General features: G+C 47.1%; 1 protein-coding gene across 6 annotated transcripts in view; it reads right to left on the reverse strand.

Annotated features, from left to right (window-relative positions):
• The window catches only part of Cfap74 (cilia and flagella associated protein 74), a 57,948-nt gene that overhangs the window by 557 nt on the left and 30,657 nt on the right, over nt 1–26,734 (reverse strand). For 3 of the 6 annotated variants that reach the window (XM_057783783.1, XM_057783784.1, XM_057783782.1), the window contains 18 exons: nt 19,330–19,451; nt 17,044–17,172; nt 15,035–15,122; nt 14,103–14,276; nt 13,603–13,736; nt 6,871–7,147; nt 5,694–5,792; nt 4,552–4,688; nt 3,774–3,908; nt 3,541–3,650; nt 3,358–3,413; nt 3,131–3,250; nt 2,712–2,867; nt 1,703–1,832; nt 1,359–1,513; nt 1,023–1,155; nt 331–461; nt 4–138 (listed from right to left, as the gene is read on the reverse strand). In XM_057783783.1, the coding sequence (XP_057639766.1) occupies nt 4–138; nt 331–461; nt 1,023–1,155; nt 1,359–1,513; nt 1,703–1,832; nt 2,712–2,867; nt 3,131–3,250; nt 3,358–3,413; nt 3,541–3,650; nt 3,774–3,908; nt 4,552–4,688; nt 5,694–5,792; nt 6,871–7,147; nt 13,603–13,736; nt 14,103–14,276; nt 15,035–15,122; nt 17,044–17,172; nt 19,330–19,451 (2,421 nt within the window). Of the gene's footprint in view, nt 1–3; nt 158–330; nt 462–1,022; nt 1,156–1,358; nt 1,514–1,702; nt 1,833–2,711; nt 2,868–3,130; nt 3,251–3,357; nt 3,414–3,540; nt 3,651–3,773; nt 3,909–4,551; nt 4,689–5,693; nt 5,793–6,870; nt 7,148–13,602; nt 13,737–14,102; nt 14,277–15,034; nt 15,123–17,043; nt 17,173–19,329; nt 19,452–26,734 lie in introns of those variants that run through there. The other 3 variants (XM_057783785.1, XM_057783787.1, XR_009057970.1) reach the window with 2 other exon arrangements.

The raw sequence follows: 26,734 nt of genomic DNA on the forward strand, positions 1-26,734 counted from the left end.
TACATCAAAGTCAGCAGGTGGTACCCAGGAGATGCTGATGGTCTTGGTCTGACCACGCTCCACAGAAGCCCTGGACGGCTCGATGGAGAAGCCCTTGTGCTGTAGCCATGCGACACCATCCAGGCTGAACTCCACAGTCTGCGAGGCATTGAGACCACTGCAAGTTAGAGGGTCAGGGACCAGAGAGATGAGGGTGCCCAACTTTACCTACCCCTCAGCTCTGACCAGGGCCGCCACCCCACAGCTGCTGCAAACATCCTGCGGGAGGGCAGGGAGGCCAGGGAGGCCAAGGAGGCTTCTGGGGTTGAACGAAGCTAGGGTTGTAATCACCTTCCTTGGTGACGGCTGGGTAGTCCGGATACAGCCCACTTGCAGCTCTCGGGTGGCAGGTGGGATTGGCGTGTCTGTGTCAAACTGGACATAGTTCAAGGTCACCAGAATGGGCTTTATCTCCTCAGCTTCTGGAGAGAGAGATCTAGCTGAGAAGTGGTTAAGAGGGAAGATGTGGCCAGGCAGTGAGGGAGCTGACCAGGGTCAGGCAGTGAGGGAGCTGTCAGGGTCAGGCAGTGAGGGGAGCTGTCAGGGTCAGGCAGTGAGGGGAGCTGTCAGGGTCAGGCAGTGAGGGGAGCTGTCAGGGTCAGGCAGTGAGGGGAGCTGTCAGGGTCAGGCAGTGAGGGAGCTGACCAGGGTCAGGCAGTGAGGGAGCTGACCAGGGTCAGGCAGTGAGGGGAGCTGTCAGGGTCAGGCAGTGAGGGAGCTGTCAGGGTCAGGCAGTGAGGGAGCTGTCAGGGTCAGGCAGCACACAGAGCTGGGGAGTGAGGCTGGAACCTCTCAGAGCAATCTGCTCCGTAGAGATCATCCTGCCTGGCTCTGGGGCTGATGGGCTGCAAATCTGCTCTTCCAATGGGCCTCAGTATGCATGCCTACTGGGCTTGGGGTGCTGGAGGGACCCGCTCACTGCTCCCCGAGGTTATCCCTGCCTCCCCTTTCCCTGAGCCAGAAATCACATGGTGGAGGCTTACCTTCTCTATGTTCTGTGTCCAAGGCAGGGATCACTGTCAGGGACTCCACAGGCACATCCAGTGGGTCTCCTCCCTCCACAAACATCATGTGCTCGCGGGCAGCACCCTTCAGGAGGATCTGATGGGAGACTTTCTGGGGACAAGAAGCATAGCAGACTGCCCTGCTGCTTGAGGATTGGGAACTGAGGCGAGTTGAGGGGATGCTGATCCCTGCCTGACATCCTCCAACACGGGGTGCCAGATAATAAATACCTCCCATCAGGGGCAGATAAGGGACACACAGGAGTCCCTCCCAGAGCGGGATGGGATCTGTGGGGGCCCTGCTATGAGCTCTACCTTTTCAAAGAGCACCACTTGGAGCAGGTCAGAGAAGTAGAGGCTCTCATGGTCTGGACTGAAGGTCACAGTGAATTCTTGAGCCTTCCCAGGGTGCATGAGTCCCTCAACTGGAGCAACACTGAATACGCTCTGCCCGTTGTGGTTCTGTGTGCCTGTGGGTAGGACGGGGTTATGATCAGCCCTGCCAGGACTGCTCCACTGACCTCACACCCCCTGCGTTCCTTCTTGCCCGGTGTCTTTGTGATTTGTCTTGCCCAACTCCACGCCACATAGTACCCTCATTTCCCAGCGCATATGGTTCTGTACCCCTGTGATTCCTGACAGTGTGTTAGTTAACTCACCAACAATCTCAGTCCTCTGCTCACGGGAGGTAAGGAACTTTGGTAGTTGCTGCCGGGTCTCATCCCTTTTTTTGGAGAGGCTCTCCAGCTGCATCCAGAACTTAATAAGAAGTGAGGATTCATTCTGCAGCTGCAAGAGCAAGAATTCACACAGCTAAAGAACCCTAAGCTGCCCTACGCCAGCGTCCCTAACTAACAAACCCTAAGCTGCCCTACGCCAGCGTCCCTAACTAACAAACCCTAAGCTGCCCTACGCCAGCGTCCCTAATGAGATTGCCTGCTGCTGGATCACATCAGATGGGCCCAGGTGACATTATGCTCCAAGCCCTTTCTGGTGGCATTGCCAACAGTAACCACAGTGACAGTGTTTGGGATTCAGTCACTCAGCTCACACTGGCCTTTTCTGAGGCAGGCTGGCTGGCAGCCTGCTTCCCTGCCCAACTGTGTGGCCAACTCTGTGCCTGTCAGCTGATCTTCAGAGCTCCTCTTAGCTGAACTATATCCTCATCTAGTCTCTTCCCCACCCTCAACCCTCTCTTTGGAGAGCACCCTGTCTGGCACTCCACTTCAGGACCCCACCAGTGCAGGCGGGCAAGTAGGTTGCTTGAGTCCAAACCCAGGGTAGCCCTCAGGGTGAAACAAGACCATGCTCATGGGGAGATGAGGGCGCCCAGCTCTCAGCATGGGTCTCCACAGAGGTCTATCCACGGGGATGGGGGCACCTAGGCAGAGTTCCAAAGAGAAGCAAATGAGAAGCAAAGCAGAAGGCTTGCTGCAGACGGACAGGAAATATCCTTCAGGCCAAGGGAGGGTGCTCCCAGCTTTCCCACAAGTAAAGGCTCAGGTCCCTGCTAGGAAGACATCAGAAATGACAGCCTCTTGGGAACAGAGACTTAGGGAGAGGCGATCTATGCCTCAGGTGTTTCCCAACCAGCTGGGTACTTTCAATGTTCACTGGCTCCAAGAAATCCTTTTTCAGGGGGCTGAGACAAGGAAGGGCTTAATTTACCTTAAAAGTTGTTGAGACAGATTCTCTGGCAAGCACATAGCCCATGTTGAGGATGTTGCCTTCAATGGAGCATGTGATCATGGATGCCACACCTGTGCCGGTCAGGGTGAGGCTGAGAGTGCCTCTCTTGGTGATGATGTCCAGGATTTCTTGAACCTAAGGAGATCACGTGCTTTAGCAAAGAGCAGGCATAGAACTCTGCCGTGAGTACCTGGCTGAAAGCATTGTGCCCCTGAGATGGCTTGGGGATCTCTTGCTCCACAGACTTGTTGACAAGAGCTGGCTCAGAAAAACAGGCTGCTTTCAGGCTCTCACTGATCACCTGGGCCTGAGAACACAGTGGTATCTACCTGTGGCCGCACCACGGTCCTGCAGTGTGGGGGTCTTGGGGCAGCAGTACTGCCTGGGGCTGCACTCACCAGCGTGCTCTCATGGGGAGAGAAGGACAGTGCCAGGGTTTGTGACTCGCCAGAACACAGCTTCCTGGAGGGGTTTATCAGAACGAAGGGGCCATTGGGGCTCAGCACTGAGAACTCCAACTAGGACCGAGTATCAAGGAGGAATACAATATTTTGCAGGCTCTGCCACGCACCTCACCCCCTTGTCCAACCCTGGAAGCTGACTCACAGAGCATGGATAAGGATACAGCAAGGTCCTCAGGGGAAATGTTCTGGAGGGTGATCTTCTTTATACTTCGATGCCCTGGAATGTGGCAGAGTCAGGTTACAGATCCTAGCACCTGTTTCTACAGCAAGGTCAGGGAGCAGCTGGTGAGAGTAGTAGGTATGTTCTCAGGAGCAAGGACTGTTAGTGTAGAATTCGAACTTACCTACAGCAATGTCACCAAAGTTAAGGACACTATTGCCTTTGTTGGATGTCAGCACAATGGACGGAGCCACTGCTGGACACCACAGCTCCAGATATAGAGTATTATGGGGGCTAGAGGCAGGACAAGGACAAACAAGGGCAGATTAGGGTGACCCTGTCTCCCAGGCCTCAGATCTGACCAGCAGTAGAGGCGGTACAAGGATCACACCCCATCTTGTTGCAAGAACCCCACACCTGAAGCTCAGAGGTTCCAATTCCTTCCTGTCTTTGATGTCACCACTGGCAACAACACAGGGGACCACAATCCTGTCAAACTTCCCCTGGAAGGATCTGGCCAAGTTGGCTTGTGCAGCTTGGTATTCATTGGAGCTGGAAGGAAACCAACAATGTACATTCATGCATGTACCTCATGACCTCTTAGGCTCTGAGTGGGACCAGACCTTCCTCATCTGTGATGCTCATGCCCGCTCTCTAGGGCTCTAGGCGCAGGTGGACTCTCTGGGGTGAAAGCATTAAGAGGCAGAGTTCAGGGCTACCATGGGTCCCAGGTGGTGGCCACACCAGTTTTGTTTGATAGACTAACTTTCCCACCCTTCTTTGGCTCCTGTCGGGACCTTCTTCCCCCTGCAGGCCCTGGTCACCCAGGAAGAGGGAGTAAATGTCTCCATCACTTCCACTTGTCCCTGGGTCCACAGGGACAAGTCCTGGGCTGGCGAGCGCCCAACCCATCAGAGCTTTCTTGGGCTCAGTTATTCATTGGGGAGACTGGGGAGTCAGACCATGGCACAGTCTGTTCAGAGGGCTATCAGGCCCATGGAAACAGTCAAGGAGTAGATGCCTCAGAAGAAGAGCCCTGGACCCAGCTATTTCAGAAGCCAGCCAGTCTGGACCTGCAGCCACGCAAGCCAGTGAAGCTGTACTCCAGGCATTACATGGGGAGAACCCTCTGCTGAACTGCACAGATCAGGGCAGGGCAGGTCAAACACAGACTGGGAGGATCCCTCCAGCCTACCTGACACTGAGCTCCTGCCTATGCAGCTCTGGAGTGTGGGGCGTGGAGGCCCGGCTTGGTCGGTCCCGGTTGTGAACACGAACCACAGGCATGGACGGTTTCCACGTTTCCTTCCTTTGGACTGTTTCTTTTTGGAACTGTAAGCAGGAATAGATGCTGTGGGGCTACCAAAGGGGCTCAGTCCTCTGCTCAGCAGGTGTTACACTGCTCCCCTGCCCCAGGCCCTTCTGAGGCCTAGCCTAGCAGGCTTGGTCTGACTGCTTGCTGAGTGACAGGAGCTACCAGTTCAAGTGTGGAGTGAATGGTGCTCTCAAATCAACTGGCTCTCTAGGGGAGTCTGATGGCAGGCACATCAGGGGATTAAAAAAGGAAGCAGTGGAGACAGGTAAGCATCCGGGGCATCTGGGAAGCCCAAGTGAGAGACTCCAAGAACAAGTTCATAGCCTGAAAGGTCTGACGTTAGAGAACAAGCCACAGGGAAGTGAGAAGTCTGCCAAACTGGGGTCCTCAGTCTCCTCCAGTCCATGCCCTTCTGGTTCCTCACTGCCTCATCAGAAGGCGGAAGGTCAGGGCTCTTCGCTCATGTATGTGGTATAAAGGCACAAGGCCACGGCGTGGCAGAAGGACAAACTGTAGCCAGTGGCCTCACAACTCCCTAGACTGGGGCAGCATGTAAGGCTGTGCATACTGTTGGGTGAGGCTTGCCTACTGTTTCAAGGCTGCCTTCCCAAGATGCTTTCTGTGTTATCCTTCATGAGAGGCTATTCTGGGTTTTTATTCCAGTCCTGGCTTTGGTTAAAATTCCAGCCACCCTTGGGGACACCCTCACCTCCCTCTGCCTGTGGTGCTTTCATGAGAGGGAGAGGTTTGCAAGACAATCTTCTACCCCTCCTGGAGCAGCTTGGAGCACAGTGCCAGGAAAGTCTGCCCTGTACTTCTGGGACACGCAGGACAGGTTGCAGTCCCAGAAGTCAGAGACCCACACAACTGCATCCCCCTTCCCTGTGCCGGCGTGGCTCTGCTCTCCCCATGCCTCTCCCTGTGCTGGCGTGGCTCTGCTCTCCCTGTGCCGGCGTGGCTCTGCTCTCCCCATGCCTCTCCCTTCTGGCCGCTATGCACCTCCTCTAAAATACTTCACTCACCGGTTTGTTCTCCTTTTCCTTGTTCAGGATCTGCATGGCTTCCTTCAGGATTACCTCATGCGGCAGCACAGGCTGGAAGACCACTTGGACCAAACACTTCTGCAGAGAGACACCAAAACTGCCTACCCTTCCGCAGAAGTTCAGAGGGCAGAGGTGGCCCTGCTGTGGCACCTCCCTCCTCTCATAGTGTTCTGTCCTCCCTCCCTCCCTCCCTCCCTCCCTCCCTCCCTCCCTCCCTCCCTCCCTCCCTCCCTCCCTCATTCCCTCTTTGGTTTATCCAAGACAGAGTCTCTCTGTGTAGCCCTCTCTGTAGACCAGGCTAGCTTCAAACTCACAGAAATCTACCCGCCTTTATCTCTCAAAAAGCATGTGCCACCAAGCTTGATTGCATTTCTCTTAAAGTTACTTTTTTTTTTTTTTTTAAATTTTAATCTAGATATTCCCTTCCAGGAAGGTTCTCCCTGATCGCTACCCTAGGAAGCTGGGGGTGAACTTCAGGCCATGTATGTTGGGGGGTCTGTTAACTGGAGGTGCTGGGAGCAGGGTCCTAAATGGGTCAGAACCTCAGCAGACTAGAGAAGAAAGGAACCTGGCAACAAAGGAGCCCTTCTCTGTCTGCAGCAAGTCCCCGTGGGACATGTCTCAAGAAAGATTCTACGGTGACTTGCTGACCACATCTCGTTGATGCTCAGGAGGTGGAGTGGGTGTGTGTAGGGTGTGAAATGATGGGTAAGAGGGAGAAGAAGAAAAGACAGAGGAGGAAAGGAGTGAATGGGAGAGTGAGGGGGAGAAGATGGAGCAAAGGTAGAGGAAGAAGAAGGAGAATAGAGCTAGACACGTCCATAATTCAGTGGGAGATGGGAACCAATACCGAGATAACTCAGAATTTCTAATTCAGAAGTTTTACAGGACATGTTTTAAATAACTGTATCCATTGAATCTTGCTGGTGACCACACAGACACTGGTGGAAGTGGGCCGCACAGCTGTTCTCCTTGAGGCAGGTGTTGCGTGGCCTTCTTTAGCTCCGTCTGCTGCGAGCCAACACTTGGCTCTTCTGATAGTCTGCTCACCTTCCTTCCGGCCCAAGGCAGGCACATGCTGTGCGCCAGTACCTGTGGTTAAGGTGTGCCAAACCGGGCACCTGCCTCCTAGCCTGTCAGTGGGGCCCATGCTCACCTTTCCTGGCAACACAGTCCCCACGGATGGTGAGATGGTGATGGGTGAATTAGGGGGCAGCAAGAACTCAAAGGATGTGGGTCCCACTGGGGTGGCTTCCTCAGACCCAATTCGAGGCAAGGAGTGGGTCAGTTTGTTCATGCTCAGGTGAGAATTGATGACGTACAGTCTAGATACAGTGGTGCCACACAGGGCCGTGGCTGAAAACTTGATCTGGTAGTGGGACAGCTCCAGGGGTGGGTGGACACCCACTGCTTGGCAAGACACCTTGAAGCACCTGAAACCAACCAGTGGGGGTGGCGCTCATTTTGTGCCATGGCAACCGTGGGTGGAGCAGACACGTAACTCCCCACATGCCAACTGTGACGGACAGGCCTGTTGAGCTGCTGATACCCCAGGTGCCCAAGACTTAGTCCTATGGTCATCACGGATGTTTACAACCTGATTAACCAATGTGGGGAAAATGTATAAGAAAAGTATATAAACAAAATAACAACCTGTAAATTTCTTTAAAAATAAGGATTGCAGGGCTAAGAGATGGCTCCGAGCAGAGGTTCTCAATCTTCCCTAATGCTGCAACCCTTTAATACAGTTCCTCATGTTGTGGTGACCCCCAACCATGAAATTATTTTTTTGCTACTTCATAATTGTAGCTTTCCTACTGTTATGAGTCATAATGTAAATACTTGATATGTGACCCCCCAAAGGAGTCTTGACCCACAACCTGAGAACCACTAGCACAGAGGCTAAGAGCACCTGCTGTTCTCGCTCATGACCCAGGTCTAGTTCTCAGTACCCACATGGGGGCTTCAATCACCTGAAACTCCAGTTCAAGGGGAGCAAAGTCCTCTTCCCATCTCTGGAGGCCCTGTGTGCATATAGTGCACATTCAGACAAGCAAGAAACCCACATGCACGTAAATAATTTTTGTTTTGTTTTGTTTTTTGAGATAGGGTTTCTCTGTGTAACAGCCCTGGTTATCCTGGATTGTTTAGACCTGAACCCAGAGAGCTGCTTGCTTCTGCCTCTGTCTCCCAAGTGCTGGGATTAAAGGCGTGCACCACCACTGCTTGGCTAAAAATAAAAATTTTAAGAAAAGAAAAATGTAGTCAAAGGAGTTGATTTCTAACTTTTAAATTTTTTTTTTATTTTTAGTGTGTATGCATTGGTGTGTGTGTATGTCTATGTGAGGGTGTCAGATCTTGGAGTTACAGACAGTTGTGAGCTGCCACATGGGTGCTAGGAATTAAACTCAGGTCCTCTAGGAGAACAGCCAGTACTCTTAACCACTGAGCCATCTCTCCAGCCCCCGATTTCTGGCTTTTTACATTGAATATTTCTTGACAGTTATATTTGTCCTTTCTCTGCCTCCGGAGTGCTGGAATAACAGGTGTGTTTCATCATGACTTATTTATGGGGTGATGATATTGAACTTAGGGTTTTGTGCATGCCAGGCAAACTCTCTACCAATTGAGCAATAATTCTAGCCCCATGTAGTTGGTTATTTTCGGTTATTTTAACCACTGAAAGTTTTACATTCTATATTTTCTTTGAACTCCTATGTTCAGTAGACTTTTCCTCATCAACTTTTCTTTTTTTTTTCAAGACAGAGTTTCTCTGTTGCTTTGGAGCCTGTCCTGGAGCTAGCTCTTATAGGCCAGGCTGGCCTCGAACTCACAGAGATCTACCTGCCTCTGCCTCCCGAGTGCTGGGATTAAAGGCGTGCGCCACCACCGCCCGGCTCTTCATCAGCTTTCATCATTTGTTTTCTGTACTGAGGGTTAAATCTAAGCCCTCGTGCTGGTGAAGAAGGAACTCAGATGTTCGGTTTCACCCTGCGCTCATACACGCATTGTTTTAAAGGTTTGTTTGCTGTGGAATGATCCTTTTGTTGCTGTAAAGATTTGTCACCAAAAGCAATATACAGATTCAATGCAATGCCCAGCAAAATCCCAGCAAATTCTTCATAGACCTTGAAGAATTTCATATGGAATTGAGTTGAAGAATTTCAACTTCATATGGAAAAGCAAAAAACCCAGGAGAGCCAAAACAATCCTGTATAATAAAAGAACTTCTGGAGGCATCACAATCCCTGACTTCAAACTCTACTACAGAGCAACAGTACTGAAACAGTCTGGTATTGGCATAAGAACAGACAGGACGACCAATGGAACCGAATACAAGACCCAGATATCAATCCACACACCTTCGAATACCTGTTTTTTTTTTTACAAAGAAGCAAAAAATATCAAATGGAAAAAAAGAAAGCTGATGGAGGAAGGTCATTGGCTAATAAAGAAACTGCCTTGGCCCATTTGATTGGCCAGCCTTTAGGTGGGTGGAGTAAACAGAATAGAATGCTGGGAGGAAGAGGAAGTGAGCTCAGATGCAGGGCAGCTCCTCTGAGAGACAGACGCCATGCTCTCCTCTCCAGAGCAGGCGCGATGAAGCTCTGACCCAGGATGGACGTAGGCTAGAATCTTCCCGGTAAGCGCACCTTGGGGTGCTACACACATGAATAGAAATGGGCCAGGCAGTGATTAAAAGAATACAGTTTCCGTGTAATTATTTCGGGTATAAAGCTAGCCGGGTGGCGGGATGCAGCCCGCTGCTCTTATTACAACAGAAAGCATATTTAACAAGTGGTGCTGGCATAACTGAATATCAACATATAGAAGAATGAAAATAGACCCATATCTATCACTCAAGTCCACATGGATCAAAGACCTCAACGTAAAGCCAACCACACTGAACCTTATAGAAGAGAAAGTGGGAAATACCACTTGAACTCATTGGCACAGGGAATCACTTCCTAAATAGAACCCCAGCAGCACAGACACTGAGAGAAACAATTAATAAATGGGACCTCCTGAAACTGAAAAGCAAAGGACACGGTCAACAAGACAAAACGACAGCCTACAGAACGGGAAAAGATCTTCACTAACCCACATCAGACAGAGGTCTGATCTCCAAAATATACAAAGAACTCAAGAAATTGGACACCAAAAGATCACATAATCCAATAAAAAAAAATGGAGTACAGACCTAAACAGAGAACTCTCAACAGAGGAATCTAAAATGGCTGAAAGACACTTAAGGAAATGTTCAACATCCTTAGTCATCAGAGAAATGCAAATCAAAACAACTCTGAGATTCCATCTAACACCTGTAAGAATGGCCAAGATCAAAAACACTAATGACAACTTATGCTGGAGAGGATGTGGGGAAAAGGGAACACTCCTGCATTGCTGGTGGGAATGCAAGCTGGTACAGCCCCTTTGGACGTCAGCGTGGTGATTTCTCAGAAAATTAGGAAACAACCTTCCTCAAGACCCAGTAATACCACTTTTGGGTATATATTCAAAGGATGCTCAATTGTGCCACAAGGACATGTGTTCAGCTAAGTTCATAGCAGCATTGTTTGCCATAGTCAGAACCTGAAAACAACCTAAATGTCCCTTGACCAAATAATGGATAAGGAAAATGTGGTACATTTACACAATGGAGTTCTACACAGCAGAAAAAAAATAATGACATCTTAAATTTTGCAGGAAAATGGATGGAGCTAGAAAACATTATTTTGAGTGACGTAACCCAGACACAGAAAGACAATTATCACATGTACTCACTTGCAGGTGGTTTTTAAACATAAAGCAAAGAAAACCAACCTGCAAACCATAATCCCAGAGAACCTAGACAACAATGAGGACACTAAGAGAGACTCACATAGATCTAATCTACATGGGAAGTAGAAAAAGACAAGATCTCCTGAGTAAATTAGGAGCATGGGGACTTTGGGGGAGGGTTGAAGAGGGGAAGAGGAGAGCCAGGGAGGGGAGCAGAGAAAAATGTAGAGCTCAATAAATATCAATAAAATAAAAGACTTGTCACTAGAGTTGGTTTAATAAAAAGCTGACTGGCCAGTAGCCAGCAGAAAGTATAGGCTGGACAACCAAACTAAGGATGCTGGGATGAAGAAGGGAGTCACCAGGAGACGCAGAGGGAGCAAGACATGCTGCAGGACAGGTAAAGCCATGAGCCACATGGCAATACATAGATTAATAGAAATGGGTTAATTTAAGTGGCAAGAGCTAGTTTAGTAATAAGTCTGAGTTATTGGCCGGGCATTTATAATTAATATTAAGCCTCAATGTGTTTATTTGGGAACTGGTGGGTAGGAAAGAAACATCTGCCTACATTTATTCATTCATTTATTTGCTTGTTTGTTTATAGAGACAGGGTTTCCCTATGTAGGCCTGGCTATCCTGGAACTCACTATGTAGATCAGGTTGTCCCTGAGCCCACAGATCTGCCTGCCAAGTACACCACCTCTGCCTGGCTTTAAAGGTTTTATTTTAAGTTTGCTAGTTAGCTAGCCTGGTCTGCTTGGTGAAGTTCCAAGTGAGCAAGAAACCTTGTCACAAAGAGAGAGTGGAAGGTGCCTAAGGAACAAGATCCAAAGATCTCTGACTTCCACAGGCACACACACACGTGCATGCCCACACAAACCTACGCACACGTATACAAAATATGTTCAGATGTTCAAATATTCAGATATGTAAGTTAACATCTTTTGGGGCAGAGAGATCATTACTAATATTTAATTGAATAAATAAATGTATAAAGTATGATAATTACTAAATATAAAATAAAAAAATTACTGGAACCTTTTCTTTTTTTATGTAGTCTAGGTTGGCCTATAGCTTGGTATATAACTCAGGGTGGCTTCAAACTTGCTTCCTGAATGCTGGTATTACAGGCTTGTGCCACTGAGTTAAAAATTCTAAATATTTTTTCTTCAGTTTGTGTGTGTATAATACATGTATATATGTGTGTATATGATATATGTGTATGCACTGTATAAGTGTGTGCTTGCATGAGCTACAGTGCAAGGGTAAAGGTCAGAGGGCAACTTTGAAAGTTGGTTCTTACCTTCTATCTTGTTTAGAGATAAGGTCTTTCTTTTTTATTTAAAAATTTCTTCATATTTATTTAGCATGTTTGTGTATGTGTGGTATGCATGTGTGTGGAGGTCTGAGAACAAACTGTGAATGCCAGTTCTCTCCTTCTGCCAGGCTGCCAGGCTTGGTGACAAGTGCCTTCACCCACCGGTCCGTTTTACCAGCCCAAAGCTCTCTCTCTCTCTTTCCGTGGTTCTTTTTTTTTTTTTTTTTTTTTTTGGTTTTTCGAGACAGGGTTTCTCTGTGGCTTTGGAGCCTGTCCTAGAACTAGCTCTTGTAGACCAGGCTGGTCTCGAACTCACAGAGATTCACCTGCCTCTGCCTCCCAAGTGCTGGGATTAAAGGCGTGCGCCACCACCGCCCGGCTCTTTCCGTGGTTCTTGCTCACTGCTATGTGGCAGGTTAGCTTGCCCTTGAGTTTTCCAAGGATTTTACTGTCTCTCCCTTCCAGTTTGACACAGGAACACAGGAGTCACAGATGCACATTACTACACTTTGTGTGGGTTCTAGGGGTTCACACTCAGACCCTCACACTTCCACGGCAAACATTTTACCCCCTGAGCCATCCCCACAGCTCTCAATCCTTTTTTGTTTTGTTTTTGAAACAGGGTCTCACTTTGTAGCCTTGGCTGGCCAGGAATTCACTATTATAGACCAGGGTGGCTGCGAACTCACAGAGATCTGCCTGCCGAGGGCTGGGATTAAAGGCACACTCCATTGTACCTGGCTCAAATCTTTAGATTAAAAATTTGTGTGTGTGCGTGCACTTGTGTGCACGCACACATACTAAATTGTATAAATTTATGTGTACTGTGTGTGTGCAGGAGACCAAGGAGGCCAGAGAAAGCATGATTGCCTGGAACTGGAGGTTCAGGTGGTTGTGAGCCACCACTCGGGTGCTGGGAACTGAACTGATGTCCTCTGCAAGAACAGTAAGTGCCTTTAACTGCTGAGCCATCTTTCTAACTCCCTTTAAATCTTTTTTTTTTGTTTTTTTTTTTTTTGTTTTTGTTTTTTGAGACAGAGTTTCTCTGTGGTTTTGGAGCCTATCCTGGAACTAGCTCTTGTAGACCAGGTTGGTCTCGAACTCACAGAGATCCGCCTGCCTCTGCCTCCCAAGTGCTGGCCTTTAAATCTTAAAAGGAGGTTTTTGTTTGTTTTTGGGTTTCTGAGACAGATTTTATGTAGCCCAAGCTGGTCGCAGCCACTTTACATGGCCTAAGGTAACCCCACTCTTGCTCTCCGGCCTCTCGCACCCACGTGCTGGTATTACAGGCACTTATACCTCACCTGTTCATGTGGTGCCAGGGATCAAATTCAGGGCTTCAAGCATATGAAGCAAGCACTCTACCAACTGAGCTGTGCCCGAGATACCAACTTGCGAAGGCAAGCGTATTGGAATAACCCTAGGCCTCCCAAGAGAAACCCAGGGAAACAGGGAAGGCCAAGTGTCAAGCCTTGACAGTGACCAATGTATGAATACTTGATGTGCTTTATGTACGATACTTTTCGCAATGTCCTGACTGCACAGAGATGCTCGTGTTCACATTACTCATGCTCATCAGCTCAGTTTTTTTTTTTTTTTATTCTCCTCACATACAAGGGTAAACTAGTCCAAAGTAAAAAGTCATGTGGACCTAAAACCTATCTGTTCCTGGGTCCTGGGCTCCTACTGGCCACCAGTGCTGTCTCCCCAGCCCTGAGGTCAGCCTGATGGGATCTGTCCTGATGGACAGTATGGTCACATGTCTCTGCTGTCTAGTAGACTTACCGGTTTATTTCGGATTTGCAAATCAGCTCAAATCTGTATTCCTTGGCCTTAATGGGCTGGAAGATCACATCAAGTTGCAAAGTTTCCAGCGGCAAAATTGTTCCGAACCCATCATTGGGCTGGATGTCCACATACTGGGAAGTGGAAACAGAGTCAAAGTGAAAAGCCATGCTCTGTGGAGCAGCTGGTAGGAACCTGTGTACCCTGTTTGGGGAGTTTGGGAGCCCACATACGAGAGTATGAGAGATACGTGGGCGTGTGAGGGTCTGTAAGCTAGGTGTGTGTGGGTGGATAGGGACAGCCTAGGAAGGGCTGATGGCAGTGAGGCCTGGGGCATCCTGTGGGGCTTGGCTAAGGAAAGTCTTAGGAGAGCCAGGGAGGGGGCATTGAGGAGGAGGAGAGGGTCAACTGGGATGAGCATAGGGCAGCAGAGTTGCGATGCCTGGGCCTGGAGAGCCGCTGTCCTGCCGTGTCTCCCCAGGGATGACCACAGCAGCTACCTTTGGAAGTCCGACGAACCCAAACTCCTGGGGCAGTAGTGAGAGGTTGCTGAGGCTGATTTCTGTCCTGATAGCCTCATAGATGGTGCAGTAGCCGAAGTTTATCTCCAAGGGGCTGATTTCCAAGTCTGAGGTGGTGACGACGGCTTGGACAGTGAACCCCACGGGTTTGTTCTAAGGTGCAAAAGGCGAAGAACATTCCCAGCCACAGGAAGCTTTACGCAAATTACAAGGGTGGTTCTGCTGCCTCGTGGACAAGAGTATACTATTTCCACAACATGGGTTTCTCACTGAAGATTAGAGAAGGAGCGTAGGCAGCAGCCTAAAGGATCGGCCAGGTACGGCAATGTGGCATGTGACATATTGTGTGTGACGTATTGTGTGTAAGCACATACATATGTGAACCCATGTTGATGAGGGCAGAACATGTATATCTATGTGTGTATGTGGTGCGTTAACCTGTGTCTCCATGTTCAACTGTGTAGGCATATTTCTTTTTTAATAATTTATTTATTTGTATTTTATGTACATTGGTGTTTCGCCTACATGTACATCTGTGTGAGAGTGTTGGGTTCCCTGGAACAGGAGTTACAGTTGTGAGCTTCCATGGGGGTTCCAGAGAATTGAACCTGGGTCCTCTGGAAGAGCAACCAGTGCTCTTAACCGCTGAGCCATCTCTCCAGCCCCACAGGCATATTTCTTGTGTGCATATGTGGGTGAGGTGTCTGAGCTCTTTCACATTGTGGAGGGTTGAGGTGACCAGGAGGCAAAGCCGCCTGTCAGGCCACTGGACGTCACCAGCTGGGAAGTGAAGGTGGGATCTGAAGTCGGTTATATCTCTTTAGGTATTGTCACTGGGGATACGGGGCTCCCACAGAGGCCACCCGTCTCCTAGGAGAGCTTAACATTCCCAGAAAGTGTCTTGTACAGACCTGGTCAGCCACCCAGATTGTCATTGGAGCCTCCAGAACGCGACTGTTCTCGTCAAAATACTTCCCTGCATCCTCAGGGAGGGAGTGTCTGCAAGAGGCAGGACTCACTTGAACATATTTTTCTTCTTTATATTTTGTAAAACAAACAAACAAACAAACAAAAAACTGTTCTAAAATTGAAGGGCAAGTATGAATAAGACCACGGTATAATGACTTATGAAACATGACACAAGGAAACCCATTACTTTGTGTACTAACTTTAAAAAGTAAATGTCCTGCAATTAAATGGCCCACTGAATCAGCTACACAGAGTTCACAAGGGTTCACAGAGACTGAAACTGGCAAGCATGGGATTCACGGGGAGCTGTACCAGGTCCTCTGTGGATATGTTATAGCTGATAGCTTGGTGTTTCTGTGGGACTCCTAACAGTGGAAGTGGGTGTATCTCTGACTCTTTTGCCTGCTCCTGGGACCCTCTTCCTCCCACTAGGTTGTCTTGTCCAGCCTCCATATGAGGGCTTTTGCCTTGCTTTATTATGTCTTGTTTTGAATTGTCTGGCTGTTGTCTTTTAGAGGCAGAGTAGGGAGTGGATCTGGGGGAGAGGAGAAGTGGAGGGAGCTAGGAGGAAGGGGGGGGGGAAGTGTGGTTGGAATGTACTGTATGAGAGAAAAGTATATTTGGAATAAAAAATTTAAAAGAATGTTAATGAGCTTGGCTTAGCCAAATGTGGTGTTGTGTGCCTTTAATCACAGCACTTTAGTGGCAGAGGCAGGTGGTTCTCTGTGACCTTGAGACCAGCTTGGTCCCTATAGTGAGACCCTATCTCAAAAAACTAAAAACCAAAACTTTTAATTATGTAATATTCTCTCTCTCTCTCTCTCTCTCTCTCTCTCTCTCTGTATATGTGTGTGTGAAGATACACACACATTTAACTCATAAATGTATGCAACCATAATTTTACACTAAAATTTACAATGTATTTGTTTGAGGAATACAAACACCACTGTTCATTCCTGAGGGTCAGGGGATTGTGCTCTCCTACCTTGTGGAAGTGCCTTTACCTGCTGAGCCATCATTTTAGCACAAAATAGTAAGTTTTAAAGACAAAAATCAGTAAAATGATAAGGAGTCTATCACTTGAAGGAATCCTAAAAATCCTTTTTTAAAAATCGATCTAAAAGCAGGTGTCTCATGAGCTTTCTGTGCCTTGATGGTGGAGCCCAGGGCTCTGGGTTCCATCGCCAGGACCGAGAAAGAAAAAAGTCTGCTTTTGTTTGCTTGGCTGGTATACGCCAGGACCGAGAAAGAAAAAAGTCTGCTTTTGTTTGCTTGGCTGGTATACGCCAGGACCGAGAAAGAAAAAAGTCTGCTTTTGTTTGCTTGGCTGGTATACGCCAGGACCGAGAAAGAAAAAAGTCTGCTTTTGTTTGCTTGGCTGGTATACGCCTGGAATAGGCCCGAAGATCGTAAAATAGGCCAGGCCAGGATGCATGGTTATCACTCTGTCTCAAAAAAAAACCTTATTTTTTGGTTATAAAAAGAATTACTATCATTATAGAAATATATTTTTTTTTAAGTACAAAGAAAAGAGTTCCCCTTTGTCATGATGGGGACTCAGCAAGAAAGACCAGGAAGTAGGACAGAGTTTAAAAAGTAGCTTCAGGTCCTCTTTGCTACCCCGAGTGCCGAGGCCTAGGGGCAGGTCCACAGCCACCTCACTCTCTGGCCAGCTTCTCTGACCCAAACCCCTTTAGAGCTTTGGGATAAAGGTAAACAAACCAGCTTCAAGTGCAAGCTACAACCTGACACAGAACCTCAGTGAGCGATCAGAAGACATGAGGATCTCACAAGGGCAGGGTGCTCACTGCGTCTGAGCACGGAGGGTCGGGGTGCCCTTACCCTGGCAGGGGGCACGTCCCGGACGTGTGTGTCCAGCAGAGTGATCAGCTCAAGGCAGCCATAGTTCACACCCCCTCCCATCATGCTCCAGGCCTTTCCCACTTCTCACCGAGGCAGGAACTTGAGCTGTACGGAGTAGGAGGACTGGGCCTGGATGTAGCCTGTTTCTGGCAGAAGCTCCATGTGGCCTCTCAGCTCCTTGCAGACTTCAAACTTTAGGCGCAGGGCTGCTTTGGATCTGCAAGAGGTCACAGGTATCTTTGACCCATTAAGGTATTCCTGGTAACAGAGCCAGCGTGCAGTATGCAGAGTGCGTTAGTCCAGGCCAAGCCAGCGCCCCGATGACTAGAAAGCAGCCTCAGCGCTGTTTCTTAAGGAATGTTTTGTTCTAAAATTAAATTGATTACTTTTTTTAAAAAATTATTTTGGGGCTGGAAAGATGTCTCAGTGGTTCGGAGCCCTGTTGCTTTGGCAGAGGAGTCGGCATTCACGTGGTATCTCATCACCAACCATAACTCTAGTTCCCGGGGATCTGATGCCTTCTTCTGACCTCTGTGGGAACCAAGCTGCATGTGGTGCACAGACATATAACCAGCAAAGAAGTCACACATAAAACTCAGAACCAGATGGAGGGAGAACAGGCATGACCGTATCCAGCCATCAGGGCCCTCCTGTGTCTGCCTCTCTCCAAAAGTTTTCCTTTCCCTTGCCTGAAATGAGGTATCTGTCAAAGGCAGCAGCCAAACCCCCATTTAAGGCATCTCTGGAGGACAGCCCTGCCTTGCTCCCCGTGGGAGTCTCCTTTTGTTCCCATAGGAAAAATTATGTCTTAACCAAAGGAAGGAATGGTAGCCTGGAGAGGGAGGGCCAGGGAACTCTTCCCCGGTTTGCCTGGGGATCACTGGCAATAGAGCCTTCTAGTGTCTTCTAGAATGATCCTTGTCTATTCTGTGGCTGTCTATGCTCTGCAGCCCACAGTCAGCCCATAGACCTCTGCTCCAATACGGCCCTGAGAGCTGAGTCTGCAGTGATCCAGAGATGGAACTGTAAAGTCATGCTATCAACACTGGAGGAAGCAGCCAGGTCTTCAGGGAGAGCCCATACGTCACAGATACCGCTGGGAGTATCCATAAGGGAGGACCAAGTGGACACAGAGGGAAAAGCCTCTCCCTTTCTCTTGCTCTTTGGATGCTCACCAGAGTTGCGGTGACCTCTGACTTCCTCTAAGCCCCCACAGTGTGCGTCCACCACTACAGTGACCAGCGCCCTGAGTTCCTTCTGCTAGGGACCCAGGACAAAGTGGGAAGCAGGCAGCCACTTGGGCTTCTCAGGGATGTCCTAGTCAGTTCCGCTGTTTGTACACAGTGACCAACACTGGTTCTTGGGCACACACAACAAGCAGTCTTCATAAGTCAATACCTTTCTACACGCATGTAGGCAAAACCATTACTAAACACATTTATATTGACAGCTGGGTGCTTTGGGTAAGAATGATAAGATTCCTTGACTTCTTTTGATTCCTTCCCTACATGACCGGGAGGCGCTTAATACCTACGCAAACTCTGTTCAACCCATTCTCCCAAACAAGCACAGCCAACCCTTCTTCCAAGCCCCACACTCCTTCAGTAAACAGGTTTTCCCCCGACTCTGGCAGTTCACTGCCATCTGATAGCTGTCTGGTGGAGACCATGTCACAGGAGCACTGTTCTTCCAGTCATGTGTAAAGGGGTAGTGACAGGGGTTTGAAATGGTCAGGACCTGCCCTTTGGTCTGGGGTTCAAAGCTGGTGAAGTCATGAAACCTGGGATGCTCCTATCTCAGGTTGTACTTCAAGGAAAATACTTTTAATCTAAAGTCTGATATCTTTGTAAAACAATACAAATAAACACACTTCTTTTGTTGAAGTTACTTTGTCTATTCTCCAAGTTGCTGCTATGTTTGATATTCTTGAAGGCACTTAGACCCTTGCCTAGTACCCCAGGCATACAGCAAGTGTGTCTCTGCTATGGCTACTGAAATACTTTCCACAAACTCAGGTCTACTACAATGTAAAGTAAATTCTCTGAGCATCTTGGGGGACATAAGGCCAAAGTGGGACTAACTAGACTGAAGGTCAAGATGTAGGTAGGGCTGGTTCCATGTTTTGCCCTTTTGGGTGTCGGGCATTCCATACCCATGGTCCCTTCCTCTGTCTTCAGCTCGGTCTCTGTCCTTGACTCTCCTGGGTTCCTCTCAATGCCTCCACAACACTGGGATCTCCTGGATATTCAGGATCACTTTCTTCAAGGTCCAGAGCCTAATCAACTGCCCAGTCCTCTGCCACCCAAGGAGACTGGCCGTTCAGAGCCAGTGTGCGCTGGCTCCAGGCACGACACTCCTGCTCCAGAGGGCTCACCTCGTGTGGACAATGATGGAGTCCTGGTAGAGTCGGTCGTACATACAGATCTTCAGGTCCACGGTGGCCCTCGGCACCCAGACTGGCACATCGACGGCAATACCCGTGGCCCTAAAATATAACTGACATGGAACACGTAAGCTCAGCACGTGTTCAGTTTGTGGTGTTGGAGACACCAGCGAGTGCTAACACAATACTTAGCACAGGGTTTCATGGTTCACTTTTTTTTTTAAACTTTCTGTATTACAGTATGAGGCTAATAATTAATCATGACATGTGTTGAAGAATCTTGTGATGTTTTTCATGTAATTATCCTATTCTGTAGGATCCAGAGAATGTTCTACAATGGTCATACTTCTGGTTTTGAATGGGTTTTTTTGTTTGTTTGTTTGTTTGTTTGGTTTTTTTTTTTTTGGTTTCTAGTGATTTCTTTTTTTTTAATTAATTTATTTATTTATTAAAGATTTCTGCCTCCTCCCCGCCACGGCCTCCCATTTCCCTCCCCCTCCCCCAATCAACTCCCCCTCCCTCAGCAGCCCGAAGAACAGTCAGGGTTCCCTGCCCTGTGGGAAGTCCAAGGATCTCCCACCTCCTTCCAGGCCTAGCATTGAATGGGTTTATTAAGTGTATCATAAGCTAAAGTAAAAAGCAGATTGATCCATAGACAGATTGGCACTAAAATATCTGAGAGGTAAATCACTGATCTTCCCAAAGTAAAAGACTCAGCTACCCTGTGGAACAGAAATGTCTGTGGTGGGAAATGACTATCGGAGTCTCATCCAGGAGAAGAGACTCTGTCTGGGGCCATCTTTGCTCATCAGTGACCTCAGACGGTGGTGTCGGTTCCCATTGCTTCCCTGTTGGTTTCTGCTGGACAGTCAAGTGTCTGCTATGATGCTCTGCTATCTTTCTGTTGCATGCTCTTTTAGTCTTTCTTTCTTTTTTTGGGGGGGGGGCAGAGTTTCTCTGTAACAGTCCTGGTTGTCCTGGAGCTAGCTTTGTGGTCCAGGCTGGCCTTGAACTCACAGAGATCAGCCTGCCTCTGCCTCCAGAGTGCTGGGATTAAAGGCATGCGCCACCACCACACCCAACTGTTTAATTCTTTCAGTTCTGCTTGCTACATATTTAACAAGCTCACTTATTAAAAACTGAAATTACAATTATCTCCTGTGGAATTGATTTTCTTTCTTTTTCTGAGACAGGGCTTCTCTGTTTAGTCCTGGCTGTCCTATAACTCACTCTGTAGACCAGGCTGGCCTCGAACTCAAGAGATGTGCCTGTCTCTCCCTCCAGAGTGCGGGAGAGAATTGTCTGTATTCTGTCAATCATGTTTTAAATAAATGCTGATTGGCCAGGCAGGAAGTATAGATGGGTCAACTAGACAGGAAGTAGAGGTGGGATGATGAGAACAGGGGAATTCTAGGAAGGAGGAATCCCATTCCTCCCAGTCCTGCCCAGACACTGAAGAAGCAGGATGTGACCTGCCCTGCTGAAAAAGCTACTGAGCTATGTGGATAACATAGATAAGAACAATGGGTTAATATAAGATATAAGAGCTAATACGAAGCCTGAGCTAATGGGCCAATCAGTTTATAATTAATATAGACTTCTGTGTAATTTCTTTGGGGCTTACTGGCTGTTGGAACTGGGCAGGACAGGAACCCCAACAAACCCAGCCTTCATGTTACAACCACCATTCTTTTTTTTTGTTTGTTTGCTTTTGTTTTTGTTTTTGGAGACAGGGTTTATCTGTGGTTTTGGAGCCCGTCCTGGAACTACTCTGTAGACCAGGCTGGTCTCAAACTCATAGAGATCCGCCTGCCTCTGCCTCCCGAGTGCTGGGATTAAAGGCGTGCGCCACCATCGCCCGGCACAACCACCCTTCTTAAAATGTCTTTTATTATCAATAATTATAAACATAAAACATATAACTCAATGCTGAATGACCATGTATTTCTCACCCAATTTGAAGTTATCAAGATTTTTAATTGCTTGAGAACTTGGGTCAGGGATGCAGCTCGCCAGGGCTTGCTTAGCATGTTCAAAGCCCTGGGTTTGATCCCCAGCACTAAAACAAGCAAAGCGACTCAAATCCTTGACTGCATTATGTGTAAAACTGCCACCAATAGCACAAACTGGAAGCTACAGGATTCAGGAGTCTTGCAGGGATCTGGGAAAGGAGCGGCGACTTCCATCTCTGTCCCATTGGCTGCTTCTCCTCACTCTCTGACTCCTCAGGTCAGGTGCGTAGGGTGAGGGCCTGGAGGGATGTCAGGACTGGGAATTAAAGGAAGCCTGATGTAAGGATGAAGCCCACGGGGTAGTAGGTACCTTCCTGGTTCTACGGGGATGAGTGGAGACCTGTGAAAATCTACCTGGACTAAAGAACTCAGGCTAGGATAGAGGACTATGTCCTCTAGACTGTCCACACATAGGGTGAGTTGGCCTGGGAGTTAGGGGTAGGAGGTTTTCTTTTCCACAGGGTAATGGACTTGGGCCATTTAAACTGTTCCAATTATTAAGTCTGAGGTCACAGTATTGCCAAAAATGCAACATATTTCTGGATCAGAGACAAAATTAAAAAACATTCCAGTGGTATGCTTCTGTGGGGGCAGGCAGGAAGACAATGTAGCACTTATAATGTCAGGAGCCATTCAGGTTAGCCTCACACTGGCCTCTGAGCCTGCACAGCCTGGCTGTGCTGCTAAGGTATCAGTGCACCTATTACCAGCAGCTATTAAAGCAGGGAGTAGGACCTGTGAGGCCCGAGGAGAGCTTAGATCTGGAGTGCAGACAGGGATGACAGAAAAAGGATCTCAAGAAGCAGAGGGAAGTCCCCAGTCCACGGTTGGTCCAGCTAGGATGGATCCTTCTCTCCTCCTCCTTTTACTTGGAGATTATCTAATTTATTACTATTATTTTGTTATTTTACAGTTTTGAATCCTTAAGTCAATCATTTTTATTGTTAGAGGCACATCCAATGAATATTCAATGCCTCAACTGCTGACAGTTACTGTCCAAACTAGGCACAAAAAAAGGCAACTGCCAAACTTTGTGAAGACAAGGAAAGACCATCCTAAAAATTTCCTGCTTCATAGAAAAGTCTGTCAGATATGATAGGGCTGTGGGACCGAGTTGTGTGCCCCAACATTACAGAGGAACTTTGGGCGACTGTCCAGGTAGCCTCACAGTCCTGTCAGGCAACATTTCACCCTTCTGGGGTCTTTAACGGAGTTGAAGACTAAGTACTTATAATTATAGCTTTCCTTAGTTATAATAGAAAATAAATTAGGTATAATTTATTTTACTTTAGACTCACCAAGATAGGATGAATAATTGAGCATTTTCTCTGATTTTGTTAAATATAAATAGACTAGATATTGTAATTGTAATTCTTGTTTAATAACTGTTCTGTTGTATGTAATTTTACTATGTTAATGGTAAAACCTTCCTTTTTGATTAGACAGAAGGAGGAAAATGCTGTAGGATAATGCTTCTTTACTCTATGAATATGTATTATTCTCATTGGTTAATAATAAAGTTGATTTGGCCTATAGTAAGGCAGACTAAGGCTAGGTGAAGAAGGGTGGAGTCGGGAAGATGTGAGCCAGGCACCAGAGGAACAAGATATGCTAGGGAACATGTGAAGCCATGAGCCATGTGGCAAAATGTAGTAAGAGCTAGTTAGTAATAAAGCCTGAGCTATAAACCAATCATTTTGTGTGATTATTTGGGACCAGGTGGTCAGGACAGGAAGCTCCACCTCTATTTACACCTCTTCTATTTGAGTTTTTGTTCTGCCTTTGAACAGTGATGTGGAAGTGTAAGCCAGATAAGCTCTCTCCTCCCCAACTGGCTTTTGGGTCATGGTGTCTTATAGCAGCAATAGAAACCCCAACTAGGACAAGTACCATTCATGTTGTGGATGTTGTTGGTGCTGTGGGTTGTTGTGAGACTTGTATAGCTGTGTATCTGGGCTTTACATAGATTCCTGTGGTACTGTCTAGCATTTGATGTTAAGTTATGCATGAATAATTATTCCTATCTGGAATTACCCAAAGTTTACCTGTTTCTGTTCACTCCAAAATGATTGCATTGCTTATAAACTGTGAGAAATGAATAAAAATACTCACATAAGGGGGAAATTCTCATAATTCTAAGGACAGCTAAGTAAATATAGTTGCCAAGGATGATGCAGGAGAAAATGAGAGAGATACAGAAACTGCATTCTGCTTTGTTGTCAGAAGGTGTTGGGTGTGTTCCTGGGGAATTGAAACCTTGAAGGACCTTTCTCTTTCTACATGAAGAAAAGAAATTTGGTGGAATTGTGAGACCAGGATGGAGGAAGATATGACAAAAAATGAGTTTTTCAAGTACCACAGGGAAAATTAAAGTAGTATTTAACTTGAGGAGAATAATGAGACCAAAAAACTGAAAACAGGTAATATCATTATAAAATAAATGAACACAACAACTATGATGGAAGGGATAATTTCAAATGCAACCCTTTTCTGGCCTTGTGGGTGAACAACAAAGCCTGGCTCCTGAGGAGAAAGAGGCACTGTGGGACTTGCCTATAACCAACCATTCCCGAAAGAAAACGTCAGCTTGGACTCCATGTATGGGAGACCCTTTCCTCAAAACACAAAACCAACAATCCCCCCCTACAAACAAACAAACAAACGTAAAGCCAAAGAGGGAGCGAGAACAAAAATGGCTACAAAAGGAGGGATGACGGAATTTGATTTGGTGAAAGGCACAACTCACACTGGAGAAGCGTGCAGTCCCTCATGGACCCACAGCAAAGCCGCTCTACAGCGGCTGGCATCCAGAAATACAAAACATAACCAGAAAGGAAGATAGATGTCAGGGAAGGAACAGGAAAGAAGCAACCCTGTTACTAAATCTGTTACAATTTCAAAGCAAAGATACCTTTCTCAAAGCTACTCATTATTTCAAGATAAACTTTGCCTCTAATCACAAAGGAAATGTAACACTTTTAATATTTTAATATATATATTATACATATGTATATATATAATATACATATATGACATATTACTGGTTTTTTGGCCTGACGCTCTGACACAACTGTCCTTATTTGGACAGAAGATCCTGGCCAGCAGTTGAGGTAAGAACATAGACAAATCATATATCAAACTGATGTGGGATTGACATTCGTACTGTTAGCATCTCTTCTGGCTTAGGTTCACTGCTACTGTTAGCATTTCTTCTGGCTTAGGGGCAGGTTCACTGTTACGGTTAGCATCTCTTCTGGCTTAGGTTCACTGATACTGTTAGCATTTCTTCTGGCTTAGGGGAAGGTTCACTGTTACTGTTAGCATTTCTTCTGGTTTAGGTTCACTGATACTGTTAGCATCTCTTCCGGCTTAGGGGAAGGTTCACTGTTACTGTTAGCATTTCTTCTGGTTTAGGTTCACTGATACTGTTAGCATCTCTTCCGGCTTAGGGGCAGGTTCACTCAGAGCAGATAGCTTTGGCAAGCTGGACTGTCCACATCAGCCTTTCAACTGTCCTGCTGTTCCACTTCAGAGGAGAAAAGTTCTTTTTGTTTGCTTGCTTGTTTTAACAATTTTTATTTTATGTGCATTGGTGCCTTACATGAGTGCCTGTGTGAGGGTGTGGATACCTTTGAACTGGAGTTACAGACATCTGTGAGGTGCTCTGTGGGTGCTGGAGTTACAGACATCTGTGAGGTACCACGTGGGTGCTGGAGTTACAGACATCTGTGAGGTGCTCTGTGGGTGCTGGAGTTACAGACATCTGTGAGGTGCTCTGTGGGTGCTGGAGTTACAGACATCTGTGAGGTACCATGTGGGTGCTGGGAACTGAACCCAGGTCCTCTGGAAAGCGAGTCAGAGCTCTTAGTCACTGAGTTATTTCTCCAGCCCCCTTGTTTGTTTTAATCATTGACTTTTTTTTTTCCTTTTTTGGTTTTTCTCTGGGTGTGGAGAGATGGCTCAGAGGTTAAGTGCACTGCCAGACCTGCTCCCCAGGCTAGATTATGTCATCCAGCTTTTATGCTGGGGGGAGGAGTTTGGTCCTGCCTCAACTTGATGTACCATGGAGGCCTGTCTCTTTCTGAATGGAGTCAGAGGAGGCCTGGATGGAGAAAGGGTAGATGGGAGGGGGAGGGAACGGGAGGAGAAGAGGGAGGGAAAACTCTGGTTGGTATGTCAATCAAATAAAAAAATGTTAATAAAAAAAGCACTGCCTGTTTTTCCAGAGGTCCTGAGTTGAATTCCCAGCACCCACATGGTGGTTTATACCATCTATAATGAGATCTGATGCCCTCTTTTGGTGTGTAAGCATGCATACAGACAGAATACTGTATACATAATAAATTAATATTTTTAAAAAAGACAGGGCTTCTTGGCTGTCCTGGAACTCACTCTATAGATCAGGCAGGCCTCAAACTCAGAGATCCACTGGCCTCTGTCTTCATGTGCCACCACGGCCAGCTTAATTATTGATTTTTATTTTATGTGCATGAGTGTTTGCCTGCATGCATATATGCATATGATTTTTATTTTATGTGCACGAGTGTTTGCCTGCATGCATATATGCATATGATTTTTATTTTATGTGCACGAGTGTTTGCCTGCATGCATATATGCATATATGTTTGTACACCACGTGCAGCATTGCCTATGGAGGCCAGAAGAGGGTATCAGATCCCGTGGAACTGCAGTTACAAATAGCTGTGAACAACCACGTGGGTGCTGGGAATCAAGCCTGGGTCCTCTGCAAGAACAGCCTGTGTTTTTAACCACCAGGCCACGTATGTCTTCAGCCTCTGAGATGCTTCTTCACCTATCCTGGGAATTCACACTCAGTGATCATATTCTCTGGTCATAAAATTGCAAACTTTTAAACTAAGAAAGATATTTCTAATAATTAAGAGTGGGAGTTTAGGGGAGGTGGGGAGACAGTTTAACAAGAAAAAGTACTTGATGTGTAAGCATCAGGACCAGAATTTGGGTTCCAGTGGGCCAGCCTGGTCTAAAGAGTAGGTTCCAGGACAGCTAAGGATACACAGGGAAACCCTGTCTTGGAGGGAAAAAAAAGCCCAGTGGGCACAATGACCCTCCTGTAACGCTAGGATTCAGGAGAAGGCAAGAAGAGCAAACCGATTAGCTAGGCTAACTAAAACCAATGCGCTCTGGTTCAAGAGAGAGACCTTGCCTCAATGCATGAAGTATGCAGTGATCATGGGAGATGCCCAGTGTCAACCTCTGGCCTCTATCCACAAACACACATGCACATTTATACACATATGTATGTCCACACACACGAATACTTATACACAGGCATGTACACCAAACACATGCAGAATTTACAAAAAAGAATATGGACTGGAGCTTGGAGTGAGGCTCACTGGTGG

The sequence above is a fragment of the Chionomys nivalis genome, chromosome 11 (genome assembly GCF_950005125.1).
Source record: "Chionomys nivalis chromosome 11, mChiNiv1.1, whole genome shotgun sequence".
Taxonomy (NCBI): Eukaryota; Metazoa; Chordata; class Mammalia; order Rodentia; family Cricetidae; genus Chionomys; species Chionomys nivalis.